General features: G+C 41.5%; 1 protein-coding gene across 1 annotated transcript in view; it reads right to left on the bottom strand.

Moving 5' to 3' along the window:
- Positions 1–6,055, bottom strand: part of LOC311320254 (phospholipid-transporting ATPase ABCA1) — a gene marked incomplete at both ends in the record, with an annotated part of 445,813 nt that extends 439,758 nt beyond the window's left edge. Inside the window, one exon of the mRNA XM_084451987.1 lies at positions 5,990–6,055. Within this exon, the coding sequence (XP_084308113.1) occupies positions 5,990–6,055 (66 nt within the window). The remainder of the gene's footprint in view (positions 1–5,989) is intronic.
- Between the last annotated feature and the right edge of the window lie 12,713 nt (positions 6,056–18,768).

Below are 18,768 nucleotides of genomic sequence, written 5' to 3'. Positions count from 1 at the left end.
GGAACCGTGATTGTTCTCCGTTACTCTCTTGAACACTGTTACTTAAAAGAGTAGTAAAGGGAAAATGTTTAGCCCTGTTTTAAGGTTACTTATGATCATATACAATGGTTCAGATCAAAACGTTGACAAAACTAGCAGTTTTGAGAAAGTCTGATAATTGCTCTACCACCGTTTTGGTCATACAATGGATGTGGATGGGAACCTTGAAAAATCTTTCAAAAACATGTTAAACTCTCGATTTCAAAGTCAAACCCCAACGCTGCGCTGTCTTGCTGTGGGGCCATGTCGTGGTACTGTAGCTTGTGTGAGTAAAACACAAAAGCCAGGGGAGCCTATACTTCTGAAAGAGTTTCATTTCGGGAGGGCGATGCAACAAAAGTGGAAAAGTGTAGCAACAGATTGGAATATATTGCAGCAGATGCTGCTGTGTACACATTGTGCGTCAACTTTTCACCACACTCCCTCAGCGCTGTTACTGTATGTCGTCCGCAGGCAGGTGGCGCTACGTCTCTCCCCCTCCCCCTACCCTGACCTTGCCTGCCAGTCTGTTGATCCTTCCATCATCTCCCATGGTTTGGTGGAATCAGAGGCGGGACTAGAGTGAACTGTGACTCTCACAAGACTACTGCAGCTACAGTACCCTACAGTAACTTGAAATGTACAGTATTGAAAGGAAGAGATGTTTTTGAAAGGATGAGATGCCTTCCATCTAGTTTTTTTGGGGGGGTCCTTAACACAGTACAGAAAATACAGTACATGACACAACAAACAAACACACACACACAAAAATACAGCACAATACATTCATACATACAGACAAGAGCTCTCCCAAGCTAAGCCCACTCAGTCCAACACCCACTGATTCCTCCCAAGATATTTGAATACATTCAGTAAATGTACACATATGCAGTTTCCATACTTTTGCATACATCTAAGCATTAAAGATAAGTTATTTCAATATGTCAGATATAATTAGAAACTGAGTGAACTGGGTGGATTGTTCAGATGGTTCTTTAAATTTAAAGTCATGTCAACCAATTTCTTTAGTAATTCAAGGAGTGAAAAAGAAAAGGTAATCCATATGCCTTAGGCATCTACAATGAGCTATATGGAATTAAAATGTGTTTTAGCAAGGGGGGATAATTAAAGAGAATACATTTGAAAATAATTGTTTTGATTTTTTCCATTGTCGAGAAAGAAAATATGTGACTGGGACAGGAGGTTTGGTCCTAATGTCTGCCAAGGTTATTTTTCAGTTTTTGTTTTATAGATTATGAAAGTGTAAATTGTAAGCTTTCAAATGATGACCCATGCATTGAAATCTGAAGATATGCTTCTGTGAATGCCGGTACACCTTAAATCACTAAGCAGAGAAAAAAGGCTTCAAAGATTCAGAGCTGCTCACACTTCTCACAGGACATGGAGATCAGGACAGAACCTCCAGTGGCAGTCTGTGTGCAGGGTCAGGTAAGTTCTAGAGGGTGTGTGGTAACTGTGTATCTTAGGTGGTGTAGGATCAACAGTTGTTTACAACCCCTACATGCTACTGTAGATTAATGCAAACTATCAATATGAAATCACATCTATTTCTCAAAGGTGTCCCCATGAGTAATGTGTCAGAGAGGATATAGCTTCACCACCAGTGGGAAATATTATTATGTAGTCAAGGGAACAGACACGGAGAAGGCGAGAGAGGGAGAGAGAGAGAGAGAGAGAGAGAGAGAGAGAGAGGCAGAGAGAGAGAGAGAGAGAGAGAGATCATGGGGGCTTTCTCATCACTGAGCTCTCATGTTCCACTGGACACTACCGTCTTTTGTGACTAGATAATCTCTCTCTATGAAATTATGTGAAATGCTGAACCATAAAATCGGTTTCATGCCATTATGAAATCCTAAAATGCTTGGTGAGACATTCATATAATTGGTCATTAACCTCCACTAGCCCTCCAGAAACCCTATTGTCCTTTGTTAACTACCGACTGCTTGCCAGTACCCATTTTTCATGTTGTTTTTAGCCCAAACTATTGAAATTCTGTGCACATTATGTAGTGTGTCTTTCATCATTTTCAGACTCTATTCAGGGTTTCTGTTACATCATGCCTTTGTCATGCAGTCAACAGAATTAATGTGAGAACATTTCATGGGCAAAAAAGGATTAACAGACCATCACATTTTATTCTAGTTATCAATTACAGTCAAATCTTTGATGAAAGCTGACTTATAAAGTATCTTTTGTTCCATGCTGGTGTGGTACATTTCACGTTTAGAAGTGCTCGGACTCCAACAATCACTACAATGTTCAGATATACTACCAAAGGCATATCCTTAGTGTGACAATTTAAACGTTTAAAGGTGTTTGGGGGAGGTTTGGATGCTATGCTCTAGACTCCCAATACATTCCATTCTCCGCTAGCATCGCAGCTACAGTAATTGGACCAGAGCTAGCACAGAGTCTCAGATGTGCCCGAATTAGTCAGAAACATCCCATTAAGTGCACAAATAAGCTAAAACTTTCCAAAAGCAAAGCACGAGAAAGTTGATAATTGCTCTACCACCGTTTTGGTCATACAATGGATGTGGATGGGCATCTTGAAAAATCATTCAAAAACATGTTAAACCCTCGATTTCAAAGACAAGAAGCTCACCGAGGGTGTAATTGGTGTCCGTTGGTGTTCTGACATCAAATTCGCCGCAAAGTATGAATCCTGTAGGGTTTTATTTATCATTTTATCAAATCCATTGACTTGTATTTACGCGACCGTTGTAGATGTGTAGATCAATCCGCAGAGGGGATTCAGGAAGCGGAACTACTTACGGTAGGTATTGTTTACGTTAGCTAGGCTAGCTTGTTTGCTCACTGCTCACGCTACTCTTTAGCTCACAGAAAAGGAAGCCCTAGGCTACAGTTCAGAAAACGCTTATAAAAATGGTTGATCTAGAAGAGTATGAATTTGATCGCTAGGAATTAGACTTTGACGGCAGCGCTTATCGTTTCGAGCCTGAATATAGTGAGGAGGAACTACAGCAAATGGAAGAGATGGAGGCTCACCGAACCGCAGAGCCAAAGACGGTCGATGAAGCTGTCGCTATACCACGAACCACGGGTGTTTGGTGGTGTGTTTGCAAACATTGCCGACAGATGCCCAACGAAGAGGAAAGTTTGTGCTGTACCGAGTGGGACCTGTTGCTAACAGCTGACATGGCAAACCTTTCGGTCCATGAGTCTGACTCCTTGCCTGTTGAAAGTGAGTCCTCCTTTTACCACTAGTATTTATGTCCAAGCGAATAAATTATCAAACTACAGTTTTGATAATTTCATGCTGTAAGACCACTTCTTACAATTCTATTTTTCTAAAGTTAGTCTTAGCAAAGGGATTATTATTATTATTATGCTTCAACACACACACGGGCCCACACACACACACAGCTGGCAATAAGAACTTACCTCAAGTTCTTCCACTCGTTCGTCTTCTGTCGTTCCTCTATGTAAAGTCGGAACAGCATCACGTTTGAGGAAGACCCTTTTGGGAGATTTCTTCGAGAATAGCCTAGGCTTATAACATTTGTCCTCAAAATGCAAAGCGCACACACAGTGATCTAAGACCCGAAGAATATCCACGGGTGTGTTTACGTCCATGTAAAGAGATTCTAACCACAACTTCAATCTTGCGGGATCGTTGTAGGGAAGTCTATGACAAGTTACAGATGAACGGATTTTGCCACAATTGGCAACGCTAGTGGCAATATTGTCACAAAAGCGTGTCATTGTTGAGATCCCAAACAAATGCTTCGCACGAGCCTGTCTTGTTGTTGAGGCTAGCTTTTCAAATAAGGAAGTTGAGCCGGAATCCACGGACGTCGCCTACCGCGAGATCAGGGCATTGTGTAATTTCGGAATCAGTTAAAGCGGAAGTTTACACAGTATGTGCTGCGACTAAATAGTTTGATGCTAAATATTTTAAAAAAGCCTTTCCAGATGAACTAGAATCTTACTTTATGGCGAATTATATGCCAGAACACCAACTCACACCTAGGTGAGTTTCTTGTCTTTGAAATCGAGAGTTTAACATGTTTTTGAATGATTTTTCAAGATGCCCATCCACATCCATTGTATGACCAAAACGGTGGTAGAGCAATTATCAACTTTATCGAAAATGCTAGCTTTGTCAACGTTTTGATCTGAATCATTGTATATGATCAAAAATAACCCTAAAACAGAGCTAAACATGCATTTTCCCTTTACTATTCCTTTAAGTATCACCATGGCAAAGCCGGAAATGTGACCAACAGCTCAACAAAAGAATTAATTCTACATCAAACCTGCAAAGTCTCTTTGTAACAAGCAAACAATTGCAATTCAAGCCAGTAGACTAAAGTCTCTATGACAACAAGCTCTGATCCACATGTTGTTCATTCTTTTTAGTCCCTATCCTGTCATTGAGGGCTGGTGTGTGACATCAGACTATTATATCCAGCATGCATCATTAGCCGGTACATTACATTTGTGTGTGAGACTGGGTGTGTGTGTGTGTGGGGGGGGGGGGCGAGGTGAGGTGCTAATTACTGTGGTTAGGGGAATCAGCCAGGGAAAAGAGATAATGACCACTGAACCTTGGCCTAGACCAGGCCCTGAAACGCGGCTGCTGTCCAACGTGGTGGTCTCATAGAATGACTCACAAAAGAACGTGTGTGTGCGTGTTTTGTAATCTGGCAACAAACCATGACCAATTTATGTTCCAACAGCTTTGTAGCGATTCCATAGTCTGGAAGCCAGACGTCCTTGCAAAAAGATTACCGCTAGTGCATACTCTTGTTCTCGTTTTAATTGTTGTTATTGAGACTATTTCTGCAATAAATGCACTTATGGCTGCGTTCATTCTACTGTAGAAGAAAAACTCCCACACACTATCTTTCATCTCTGCGGGAGAACTTTATTAAACGTTTTGGTCCTTAGACAGTAAACCTGTGTTTATTCTACTAACATTAACGTTACTGGTCGTTGCTATGGGAAATTGTTTTGCTAGCGGCCTGTATTTCATTTTCACGCATCAACTATGGGAACCAATCAGGGGCTACGGTCTACTGGAGGCAGAACAGCAGTCAGAACACAATTCCTGATTGGCCCATTTATTTTGTAATTTCTGGAAATCAATGTCAATAGGGAGAAGTCCTGACTGATCTGTGAAGAGCAGAATGTGAACTCACATGATCAGGATGGCAATGCTAGGCTATCAATTCCAGACATAAGATTTAAGTCTCTAGCAAACTTAAGCGTCACATGGACCTCAAACAGATAAGGTTTTTGTGAACAAAAAGGCAGGCTAGGCAGGTGCAGCATATTCTAACTGCAGTTTACAAGCATTTTGTTGTACATGGTAGCCGTATCTTGAACATATGACAAATAAACAACCTTGAAACCTTGGTTTGTTAAGACACCTCACAATAGTTATCCAGCATGCAGTCATCAAAGCACCTGAGACTGTTTGTAATGATGCTGATCTCAACTTCATGCCATCCTTGATTGACAGCAATCAAGCACTCATTGCAAGTTTAGATGAAATTAAGGTTTGTGTAACCACACTCATCGTACAGAGCTCTCTGACTCAACATGTTGTACAATCATGGGCCGGACTGGGAGTGGGCTTGGCCTTAAGGAACATGTTTTAACATAGCCAACCTCAAGCCCCATCCACATCCATAAGACCATACTGGCTTCGGCAAAAGGGAAATACAGGCATGCGGCATGACACGCAAAATTGATCAATCTTGGAGAATTGAAGGTGACACTCCAGCAGAGGGAATTAAGGCGTCTCTCTCCGGTACCAGACCATCTTCCCCCAGCAAATCCCACTCCCACTGAACTTCTCCCCGGTAAGACTGCTGCTTCTGCTGTCCTTGCTAACAGCAGTGTGTGATGCGAGCGTATCCTTGTTCAACACCTCCGGGGCAGTGTGGGGTAGGGTTGATTTGCAGGGAGGGCGCGCCGGTACCTTTTGCCTCTTCCGGAGAGTGAAGTTCTTCCACAGGAGCAGGCCGAGCTGAGCCGGGAGACCCATTACACCGTATCCCCGGCGATATCCTGCCCGCCAGTCGCTATGGCAACCGGCCTCCCTTAATAAACCCTGGAGGGAATGCGAGCAGGAGTTTAGGTTTTAATACAGAGGGCCATGCATCAGGGGGGGAGCGCTACTAATCACACGCCTCCCCTGGCTACTGGTCTTGAGGCGGGGCACCTGTGCCGTGAATCATTATGGTCACGACTCAGCGATGATGCATTGGACCAGGCTTTTGCGCTTCATGTGTATGATTATAGGTCCCTCTTGAAATAGGCTAATATTAGCATTTAATGAAGCCTTTGCAATTAAGCTTACGCACAACTAGAATAGGTATATACTAGACCTGCAAAGACCAACAAATCATGTACAGTAGGACCCCACTCATCCGAACTTCAGAGATCCGAACCTCCCGGTCTACCGGACAGGCTTAAAAAACTTTTTTTTGGAGCCTGTTATCTGGTTACTGGTAGGATATTCATTACAGTACTGTAGGCCTACTTGCATTAAATCTGTCATAATAAACACGTACTGTATCCTACTGTGAATAAATACAGAACTGTATGTAGACCTACATGTTGCCTGTAGGCTGTACTGTCACGTTTCATTTCTTTGTTACTTTAATGTCGAGCGCAAAACGCAAACGAGTCTGCTTTGCGAGAGCTGCATTCCTTGGTAGCCAGAAAGCGCGTCAGCAACCTGAAGCAGAGTAGTATCGAGTCATTTTTCGTTCCCAGTTAATGGACTTCAGGAACACAGATGTGTTGTAAACATGTAGATTAGCCTACTAGGCCTACTGTATTTGTTCAATAATAGCCTACAGCCTAGGCCACGTTAGCCTACATCGGTTGTTTAGGCTGCAATAGCCTAAGACACGACAACTTGTCTGTCATTTAATTAATTAATTAATTAATTATCATTTGCTCTAATTGTTCTAATGTTGGGTTGTTTTAAGGCTATACCATTTTGTTCTGTGAATACAGTAGCCGATGCAGCGTAGGCCTCATTTGAGAATAAAGTACTGTATTTGATCAAAGCATGCACTCAAGTGGAAATTCGTTTATGTTATTCTAGGCTACTGTTGGCCTATTATAGGCTAGGCTATATGAGTTTAGTTGGCTATTTGATTGCAATTTTGATGCATTTTCACAAGTAATTAAGGGTATTGATTGGTCTATTATGAGTCTATATGAAACAAGTATACCACTTATTGAATTTGGTGCATTTTAACATAAGTTTCAGTCATCCGGACATTTCAGAGATACGAACGACCTTCGGTCCCGTTGGGTTCGGATAACTGGGGTCCTACTGTATAGGCAAGGAAATACATTGTAATTAAGTATGGATTGATTTCCTTCAGTTTCATTAGTAGGCTTGACAATGCAAACCAATCATTTACTCTACACGATTGATACATTGTAATAGTATGTGTTGTCCTGTATGTCACAATAGAACTAGATATAAACATTTGCTTGCATTTGCTTGTTGCATGTTGGCCTATCAGTTGCAATTGATGTTACTCCTCCATACATCCATATTATACACCAAAGTTTCATCACCACACTACACTAGAATCCAGAAGCTACTGGGTAATATTTCATAAACAATCTCCATTAGATTGACGGAAACAGAGTAATTTGACAGATTATGCTCTATTAAGTACCAACAATGCTGCAACAATGCAATTGCATAAACAAACCAGACGTCTCGTGGCGGACGGGTCACTGAGAATGCAGCTTCTAAAAAATCTATTTTCTGCCGCGAAACAGTTGTTTTCATCAATCTGTCTTTATGAATCGCTAGTTGTGCTTACATAGAGCGAGGGCTTGTTGTGGTTTTTCACATGCCTCTGTAATATGATCTTTAGAAACGTCTTTAGAAACGAAATAGCTTCCCCACTTGCTCCAGCACGCATGCGCACAGTTATCTCGGTGAGTCAAACGTCTTATAATATGCCGTAAATAAGGTCCAGGTTGTCAACAACGAGCATTCTCCTTTAATTCCCAACTGTTTTGCTTTCGCAAGTTGTGAATGCTAATTAAAGACTACAGTTTTCACTCTGTATTATTTTTGGTAGGGACAATTCGTGTTTCCGTGGCTTTGGTATGGACATGTCCATAGCATCCATACCTAAAACTACGCCTATGAACGGAAGTGACACATTTTGCATATCACAATATCAGGAAGACAACAAACACTGCGCCCCGCGAAACGAAACTACATGCACATAAAATAAAGAAGACCTGTATTGACCTGCATTGAAGCCATCCTTCCAGAAAGTCCATTTAAGTAGCAACAATGTTCCAATCCAGTCTGCTCCACACGCATTTGTTATCATATTTTTTTCCCCATCACTACAGTGAGTGAGTGGGAGATTGTGGGAAATGTGATTTTATCACGACCAGAGGGGCCGCCAAAGTGCCGAGTTATCTCATGTAGCTTTAAGCAATTTCAACCATGACAGTAGGGAGTAGGCTTTTGAAATATTAACCAGCCACCCTCTCAATATGGGTTTCAATATAAGATACATTTAAACATGAAATAAGTTTGAATTCCCTTTATTGGTAGTCTAAAGACATTTTAGTTGGCAGCAAGGCCAGCCTTCTAAACTAATAGCAGAAAATAATAGACTCACATGTTAGGCAATGCCTTGTCTTCAGATGAGAGGGTGAGTCAGTGAATGGTGATGGCCTCCCCTCCAGGCTGCTGCAGATGCTCTCCACCACCTTTATTGGCCACCGTCTGTCAACATTTCCAGAATAAAGATGTCACAGGACAGTTGATTTACACACAGGCACAGTGGTGAGGTGTGGTGCATACTCCACCCCCAGATCCGGTCACATCATGAGGTGGCTCCTCTCTGAACAGAGGGAGAGACAGTGGACAATAGGGACTGGGATCTGACTGTGACAGTATGGATAGACAGTCATTAAATTAAGCAGGTGCTATGGCTAAAACAAGTGCCATCTTGTTAACTTGAAAGTTCTCCTCTGATGTGTTGCTGTATGTTCGATAATGTCGTCCTAAAGTTAAAGGGGGGTAGTCATACTTGTTTCAGTTGATATTATTTGGATTAAATGCTTAAATTCGGTGTGTAGGCCTTTTTTTAAATCACTGTCAGTGCAGCTGTTTCCCTACACGTTAGACTGAATCATGGAAAACACGGAAAGTCTGCAAAGGGCAAACACGTACCGTGACGTTATTGGATGTGTTTGCCCTTTGAAGTTTTTCTGTGATTCCATCTTCGGTGTAGGGAAACGGCTAGCCTCGTGAGACCATCCTGATTTCGTGAGCTCACATTCTTTTTCTCTCGTTAATCAGTCTGGTTACTCTCCATAGAGATCCGTTTTTGGGTGGGGGTGGGGGTGGGGGGGGGGGTGGGTGTTAGGTGTGATGATAGCGAGGAGCGGTTGAAGTTACCGCATGATAGACGGTGATAGACATGCTTCATTCAATCACCTGCTAAGTAGTTTTGAAAGTGACCGCCCTTTTCCAAACAGTTTCCAACGGTTCCCAGATGATTATGTGCAGCAAACCATCTGGTGTGTCAGAAACAGCTACACTGACGGTGAGTTTAGTCCTACTCACAGATGATGGATTAAAGATTATACTCAAATATTTCACCACACATTTTACAGGCCTTGGCACATTGATTAAACAGGGAACACACAGATTGATAGCAATGGCATTTTACACTCTCACCACAACCTTTATTAAAAACTCAATAATTGTGCAACGAGAGCCTCATTAGATTATGGTCCCATCATTGACATGGCGTTTTCGCTGTATTATATTGAGTGTGCATTGGACGCAAGTGCTTTCACTGAGACAAATAACACATTTAACAACCCATTTTATCATCTTAATCAGGATTATCAGCACATTCTTTATCCTCCAGTGTCTCTCAATCACTGCACCCGGACCTGCAATATAAAGGCTACTGTAAATGGAAATGACTCCTTGACCCCAGTGTGAGGGTGAAATAGAACCAGAGTACCTGTGCAGAGATCTGATGCTTGTGTCCAGTATGAACATGGGTGTGACCTGAAGAGCAAGAGGTGGGGGGAGCAGGCTTTTTCGTCGGAGGAGAGCCCTGACAAATGTGCTACTTTAAACGCTCCATTTTCTCTTCCTGCCCCCACCTCCATTGGTGTTTACATTATTTTTTGCATCCTCATGGATGTTTTATTTAATTTCATGGTAAAACGTGAACACATTGTATTTCCAGGTGGTAAAATAGGGAGTTATGGAATAAAGAAAGAAGAGAGCAGACAAAACAAGCAAGCAAACTGCCAAAACACCAACTGGACAACATGTTTGTGTCTACGGAGTTGTTCTGCTGTGTCTACTAGCTTGCTGTGTTGTTTCTATTGTAGGTGTTTAGGAGCGGTATTTAAAACTTTACGTAACACTTTCTTGTTCCTTAAACAGCTAATGAGTGATGGTTTAATGGGTTGATCTAGTGAGAATCTTATATTTCTGTCCCTTTGGAGAAATCCAACAAAGAAAAATGTTTTACCCCATATATAATGTCCTATCAACATCAAAACGAAGAGAAACAAAATAAAAAGATGAGTACAATATTACAATGAGAATTTGTACATGGTGATCAATACAAACATGTCACTAAACTATTATAATTAGAATATACAGTGGTAATTCAAAAGCTATAAAGCAGTGGAATATAAATGAAACCAATGACTAGAATACATATTAGTGATTATTCAAAAGCCATACAGCACTAACAGCTATATGATGAACCGCTACTAACCGCTCTCATGGACTGATACTGTCTTCCAGACGGTAAGGATACAAATAGATCTGCTGCAGGGTGGCTTGGATCCTTCACTATGTGTTTAGCTCTGTTTAGAGCCCAGCTAGCATACATGTCCTTTAAAGATGAGATCAGCACCAATAATGCACCTACCAGCTTCAGGCCTGGTCGCCGGCTCAGATCTGAAAACCAGATGACCCTGAAGGTCCCACGGTCAAAACTTGTCACAAAGGGAGACCGTGCATTCTCAGTGATGGCACCTGGGCTATGGAACAAGCTTCCTCTGAACATCAAGTCCACCACCACCCTGGACTCTTTTAGAGCACAGCTTCAAACTCACCTCTTTGTCGCAGACGATCTATAATTTATGTCCTTGTCTTGTGTCTTAAATGTAGTTTCTTGATTATTTTGTGTCTCTGCAGACCTTTGTTTTGTTTGTACCCGGGCTGATGTAGCAGTTGGTTGGGGGGCGCATTATAAATAAAAATAACATAACATAACATAACAATGCGCTGAGGAGTCAAGTTGCCAAACCAAACATTGATGGAACTGGTTAGAATGCTCTCAATAGCACATTGATATAAAGTGAGTTGGGCACAACCTCCTCAAACATTGCATGTCTTTGAGGAGAGTTCACATTAAAGGATGAGAAACTCCATACGGATAAAACATTCTGCTCTCTGTCTGAGCCTGTCTTTCCATAATGGCCTTGTATGTGCATAAACACTTGTCTCTCTCAAGTGTTTGTATAATTGAGTATGTGCCACGTTCGCTTGCACAGCTTTCAAGCCCTGTCCTTTTTTTTTTTTTTTAACTTTGTTTATTGGGATTTTAAGAGGCATAAGTATACAGAATGTCGTATCAAAACATAAATTGACAAATATGCATAGTATAAAGAACCAAATGCAAAAAAAACAGAACAATAGCTAAATAAATAGTAATAGCTTGGATGTCTAACCCATCAAATAAACAGCTCATCTATTCAGGACTTTAGACATTATTAAATATAGTGTCATAAAGGATTGCACAACAGAATAAAAAATAAAAGTAGAAAATGCAGTGATCAAACATCTTAAAGGAATGCACCCATGTCGCCATGTCTAAAAACAAAGAGGCAGCACATATTCTCTATGGGACATAAAGAATGTGGTGTTCCTTAAAAAATAAAAGTAGAAAATGCAGTGATCAAACATCTTAAAGGAATGCACCCATGTCGCCATGTCTAAAAACAAAGAGGCAGCACATATTCTCTATGGGACATCAAGAATGTGGTGTTCCTTAATATAATTAAGGAAAGGACCCCATGTTTTATTAGGGTTATCTTATTTTCTCCATCTTATTAAAATACAAAATGTCCCTTAGCCACATAAAGTGAGATGGCGAAGAGGGTGATTTCCACCTCAGTAGAATCAAACGTCTGGCCAGAAGGGTTTCAGTCCATTTAGGGTTTCAGTCCATAAAGGACTGAATAACTTTAGCAGAGCTTGAAAGCGTTTCTGTGGATGAGCGATCAAGTGATGGATTGAGCCAACAGACAGGTCAGGTATTAAGGAAAATACTGATCTAAAAAAACAGCTGTTGTCCCAATTGGGGCCATAGACATTGAGTAGAACTATCGGGGTACCATAAAGTTTTCCCGACACAAGCACAAATCTACCATTTTGATCAGAAGAGACATCTGAGAAAGTAAAATTAACTGATTTATGAATAAAAAATTGCCACTCCTCTGGATCTACTCTGAAATGATGAGTGGTAACACCTCTTCCACAGCCTGGTACTGTATGATCATATGGTTTAAGGTGAGTCTCCTGAAAAAAAGCAATATGGGCTCCGAGATGTCGGAGATGTCCAAGTACTTTGCTACGTTGTGAGGTATTAGGATGGCTCATAGACTGGTGCTGGGTGAAAAATATTTAACACTATAAAATATACTCTGAGAATGAATTCAAATCGTGACGACCAAGCTATAAAAAAAGCAATACAAATAACGTTTAAAAAATGAAAAAATAAACAAACCCAACCCCCCCCCCCCCCCCCCGCTGATGCGTCACCATGAACTGGATGCACGCATAACCCACTATCACTAGTAAACCCTAACACACACCTAAGTAATACTAATAGCTTAAGAGGGGTAAGAGTCTTTTCACTTCTCCTGAAGTCAAGTGACAAAGTAATAATAAATGTACACTGTTAAACAGTCCGGTATTTAAAGATACACCATGGACATGAGCACTGAACTTGCCATAAAAGGCCTAGCCTACTCCCGGAGGAACCACTTTCCGAAGCTTACTTCCCACGAATGATGACACGTCGGCAGGGTCCTCAAATGTGTGTGTGGTTCCATTTGGCAGAGTGATTTTAAGGAGTGCTGGGAACAACAGTCCGCATTTGACACCAGGGCAGGCTCGCAGCTCGCGCTTCACCCCTCCAAATGCAGCTCTCTTCTTGGAAACAGTGATGGTATAACCAGGGAAAACCGACAGTCTCTTGCCCTGGAAAAGCAGGGGGGAGTTGCGGGATGTTTTGTTGGCCCGTCATAGAATTTCGTTCCGAACATGGAAGTAGTGGACCCTGATGATAACCGGTCGAGGCGGCTCTCCTGTCCTAGGTTTGTCACGCAGGGTGCGATGGGCTCTATCGACTAGGGGAACTTCATCCAGTTTCAGCAGGTCTTTCAGTAAACCACCGATTAATTCTGTTGGACGCAGTCCTTCAGAGTTCTCGGGTATCCCCACTAGACGAAGGTTGTTCCTCCTCGATCTCCCCTCTAAATCCTCAAAAGATTCATTTATTTGTCCCAAGGGAAATTTGTCTTGGACATACAGGCTGCTACATACAGTGCAAAGGTGCCATAACAAGTCTTTTCACTTGTGCTTTCAGCACATTGACGGTGGAATCGAGCGATGAAAGTTGGTTGCTATGATCACTCACGTTCCAAGTTGTGGATAGTTTGCTCGTGGTCATTTATTTTCTGCAGCAGTGGCTCGGTAGCATTCTTCAACTCAGTGTGCACTGAGCTGATTTCAGCTCTCAAGTCAGTTGCCAATGCCAATTCCGCCACGTGTCTTCCTTTAGCGAGTCCAGTATAGTCTGCAAGGCCCGTAAATCAGTGGAGTTAGCCATGCTAGCGCTTGGTTGCGGTGGCGATGGTAGTTCAGTTGCTGCCTACACATGTGGAGTAGTGTTTTTGCCTAGCAGAAGACATTGGTGGTTTCAAAGTGCAAGAAAAGTTTGTCAAACTGATAAGCAAACAAAACTGACTCGGCTAATGTCCATTTTTTTTTTTATTTAAGGACTATTTATAATTGAAATTTGTCACACAACGACAGAGCTGTGAAAAAACACGTCTCACATGCTCGGTGTCCGGCTCCGCCCCCCCAAGCCCCGTCCTTTGAAACGAGTAATGTGCAAGGAGAAGGGCAGATCAGTACTGCCTTCGTGCTGAAAGTGCATGCCGCCCATAGGTTCAGAGAAAGACACGGGGCTGCCGCGCAATAGGCTCAAGATCTGTTCTGTGAGTTGCACATCAAAAGAGTATTCAGACAACACAACAAGAAATCAGAAGATTAATTTGCATCATGAGGCCCTCTTGAGAGAACAATACTAGCAAACACTCTCCATGGACTCTTTTTTTGTGGGGGATGTGTGACTGAGAACACTTCTGATTTATGTCATTGTACCACTTTTCGCACCCCGCAATACGACGCAACGATGTCATTAGTTCCTACAAGGGGCCCAAGAACAGAGCCGAGAGGAGACAGGGGGGGGTGGTGGTGGTGGTGCAACAACAAAGAGAAATGGTCCAGGGGATTAAAGTGCTGATGCATGCTGGGCATTTGGGGACTTGCTACATCAGAATGCATTATTTCAACCCCCATGATGATGAAACGAGTAAACAGACATTTGTCATGTAGGAATAGAGTCGAGGAGGGGAATGCGACTAGCATCGGTTACAAACGGCTCGTCCATATATACCCCCAAAAGTGCAAACATTCTCTCTGCTCCCTCCCTCCGTCTATCTTTCTTGTTTTCCCCTGGCTCTCTCTCTCCATCTCTCTTCATATTCCTCCCCCCCTCCATCATACTCTTCGCCTCTCTCTCGGCGCAAGGGAAGCATATCTGTCTCGGAGGGCAGATTCAAGGGGGTGGCTCACGCTGTAGTTTGTCCTAATTAGTACTTCAGGGAAAGGTGAGACTCTGGGTCGCGGACACGCTGTTTGTTATTACCTGCTCCCACCAAGAGTGCACATTCTGGGGAACATGAGGGATTACTAGGTTCAACATGCTTTCTACAGTATGCTGCATGATGCTATTTGTATAGGCTTTCTATCATTGCTTCTTTCTTAAGCTTACATGTTGGAGAACTGATTTCTTTACACCCTGATTCTATTGGCAGATGATATACCAAGATCATGAGTCTACAAGTGTTGGGCCCTGTGTGCCTCTGGAAACAACAAAAAAACAAATTGTTGCAGAGTGCATGAGCTGCCAGTTCTGGGCCAGTTCTGTTTTGAATGTGGTTGGGATTAATGGGTTGGCAAATATTTGCGTTTGCAATTTAAATAATAGAAACCTATGGGTGTGGAAACTAATAAAGGACATACTGGACCTCATTCTTGAACGCAGCTAAGAAAAAGTTAAGAAATTTCTTCTTAACTCCACTTACGAAGTTCCCGGGACAATTCTGGCATTCCTGAATGGTTTCTTGTCACACCGTACGGGAAAGGAGTGCAATCGCAGGATGAGACTTGATCAAAAATAGAACATTTTAATAACAGAAAATATCCTCCAAGGGTACAAAAGTGCAGGAACAAAAAGACGCTCACTGAGCCGATCGAATAACAAAGGAAAAACTATAACAGAAAAGCACAGGGGCACAAACCTTCAAGCTCCAGCACAGGGCACACAAATACAGGGGTATATAATACACAAAACAAACCAATCACAAAAGTCCAGCACAGGTGAAACACATCAGTCCATAGATTAGGGCACACGCCTCCTCAGACACCCTCTGCTGGTCATTGAGGGTCTATCAGGCACCCTGTTCCTGACAGTTTCTTATCTGGGATTTGTTCTTATCTAAGAACAGTATTTAAGAACGCGGAAATGCAGTCGTAGGTAGGCCAGATTGGAGTGTGCCCATGTTCGCAAGGGCTGAATTTATGAGAAATCCGAGGTATTCACATCAATTCTACAGACATCCTAGGCTTGAATACTAATAATAATAAATACGAGAATATTTGTATCATTTCCAATTATGTTTCACATTATAGTCATGATTCTACGAGGCATTGTGGTGTCCTAAAATAAATAAAAGCACTACACAAACACTGCAAATGGCAGTGAATGAATAAATAAGCACTAAACTCAGTCGCTATACTCAGACTCAGCACAACAGCACCTTATATTCTATAGTCGTCAGAATGGACACATCTACATTCTGCAAAAAAACAGGAATATCCATAACTAAAATATATCATATGGGCCTACATAATATAGATAGGGCATATCACGATCCACAAGTAGCCTACTCATGCATTTAACAAAACTGTACAATTTAATCATCTACTCCCAGCACATCCCATCCCTTTCATGTAGGCTATATATTTTGCATTTTGTATTAAAAATCCATATACCGTCTTGTTTTCTATTGTTATTTTGTATTGTTTTTTCCCCCATCTTTCTCAAAGGAGTAGTAAAGGGAAAATGCATGTTTAGCCCTGCTTTAAGGTTACTTATTATCATATACAATGGTTCAGATCAAAATGTTGACAAAGCTAGCATTTTCGAGAAAGTTGATAATTGCTCTACCACTGTTTTGGTCATACAATGGATGTGGTGCATCTTGAATAACCATTCAAAAACATGTTAAATTCTCGATTTCAAAGACAAGAAAGTCACCTAGGTGTTCTGACATATAATTCGGCATAAAGTAAGATTCTAGTTCACCTGGAAAGGATTTTTTTAAATATTTAGCATAGAACTATTTAGTCGCAGCACATAGGTGTGTAAACTTCCGCAAACTAGGTAGCCTAGCAACATAAACAATAACAATAGCTACAACAATAGCTACCGTAAGCTTCCTGAATCCCCTCTGCGGATTGATCTCCACATCTACAACGGTCGCTTCAATACAAGTCAATGGATTTCATAAAATGATCAATAAAACCCTACAGGATTCATACTTCGCGGCGAATTTGATGTCAGAACACCAACGGACACCAATTACACCCTCGGTGAGCTTCCTGTCAATATGCGTATGTATAGCTAGTTTTGGTTATTTATTGTATTAAGTCAAATGTTTGTACTGATTAGAATTAACACCTTTCTGTAGGACAATGTGAATGTTGACATTTGAGAAATGTGTGCATTAAATAATAGGCTACAATATCTAGAGCGACCTAATTTCTCAGACGTAGGCCTATAGGTCTACCCTTTAAACGTTTTGGCCATTAGCTAGTTGTATGAAGTTAAATGTGTGTAGGCTGTTGATAGAATAACACCTTTCTGTTTGGACAAAATGTGAATGTTGATTTAGCCTACGTTTTGAGAAATGTGTAACTGTCAGCCTACAATAGAAATTCGCATTTCTCAGCTGGCCTAATCATTTATTTCAGTCACATGCTACCCTTTGTTTAAACTGAAATGGTTTATCATGAATGGCTGGGATGAGAAAGACGTGCAAACATATAATTTCAGCAGATGAGGTTTTGACAGCACCGATCACTTTATCAGATAGGCAACTGGCCATCTTTGTCACTGCTTGAAATCATGTTTCCATAGGCTATCTTCTTGGCATCTTGATCTTGCGAATGATAACTTAACGGTAATTTGTAAAAACGTTGGTCTTGGCTGCCTGTTGCGAGACTGCTCGCGTGTAACTTTTTTTACTTAATCGTAGAAGGGCACTGGCCCTTTTGCTGCTTCTGAGGCGCCAGAGGAGGAGCAGACGATGGTGGGTTCATCCATTGAACTTACAGAGGAAAGCCCAGGGTGCCTACTATCAACTTGTGAGAGAGCTCTGCCTGGATGAACAAAGGTTCAAATTTTGGGCATTTTTGCATTTTTTTTGTTAAACTCTAAACTAATCAAGGTATTAAAGCTTTGGTCAAATCCTGTCCATGCTTCAGGTTCAAACAATACTTCCGGATGAGCCCTGCCAAAATGGACCACCTGCTGTCCATAGTTGGCCCCGCACTCAAAAGAATGACCACCACCTACAGAGAGAGCATAGAACCGGCTCAACGACTGGCTGCCACTTTGAGGTGCAGTAACAATAACATATCAATATTGCTTTACCATTAGGCCTAGTTACACAGACGAGGATTAGGCTTTGTCTTGGACTGAATTAGGGACAATGTCCATTTAAAATACCATTTACAGACCTACCAAAAAGCTAAAATAATTCAAATCTGATTCATACAAACGACCAAATACGCTTAGAAAAATACGCTTTTTATTTATACCCATAAATTAAAATGTTTTGTAGGCTACTCTGTGCTTGTGATGAATCCTGTAAGTTTGTTAACTTGGAATGTATCATAAATGGAATACATAACAATTAAATATAATAAATAAAATAAAAATATGAAATTAGATTAAGGTTATTTGCAAAACACTGATGCAATGACATTCACAACGACTGTTTCCCATAAACTAAATGCACATACAAAGACATTAAATTTAAATTACATTTGTATTTATATATATATATGGTCGTAGAATGCGCATTTGGTGTTTTGGCAGCGAGATTTAGGGCCCTATACACAAGGCTAAATATGCTTTCAGTCCATGTCGACTGTGTAATCCTGGCAATGTGCATCCTGCACAATTTTCTAATGACCCCTAACAATGGCATGGAGCTGCAGAGAGAGGCTGAGGAATTGGGGCAATCACTGCGGAGTGTGGTTGTTTCTGTGAAGTGTAAACGCTGTAACGTTAA

Source organism: Borostomias antarcticus (genome assembly GCF_949987555.1).
Source record: "Borostomias antarcticus genome assembly, chromosome: 17".
NCBI lineage: Eukaryota > Metazoa > Chordata > Actinopteri > Stomiiformes > Stomiidae > Borostomias > Borostomias antarcticus.
This window is presented reverse-complemented; position numbering and strand designations above follow the sequence as displayed.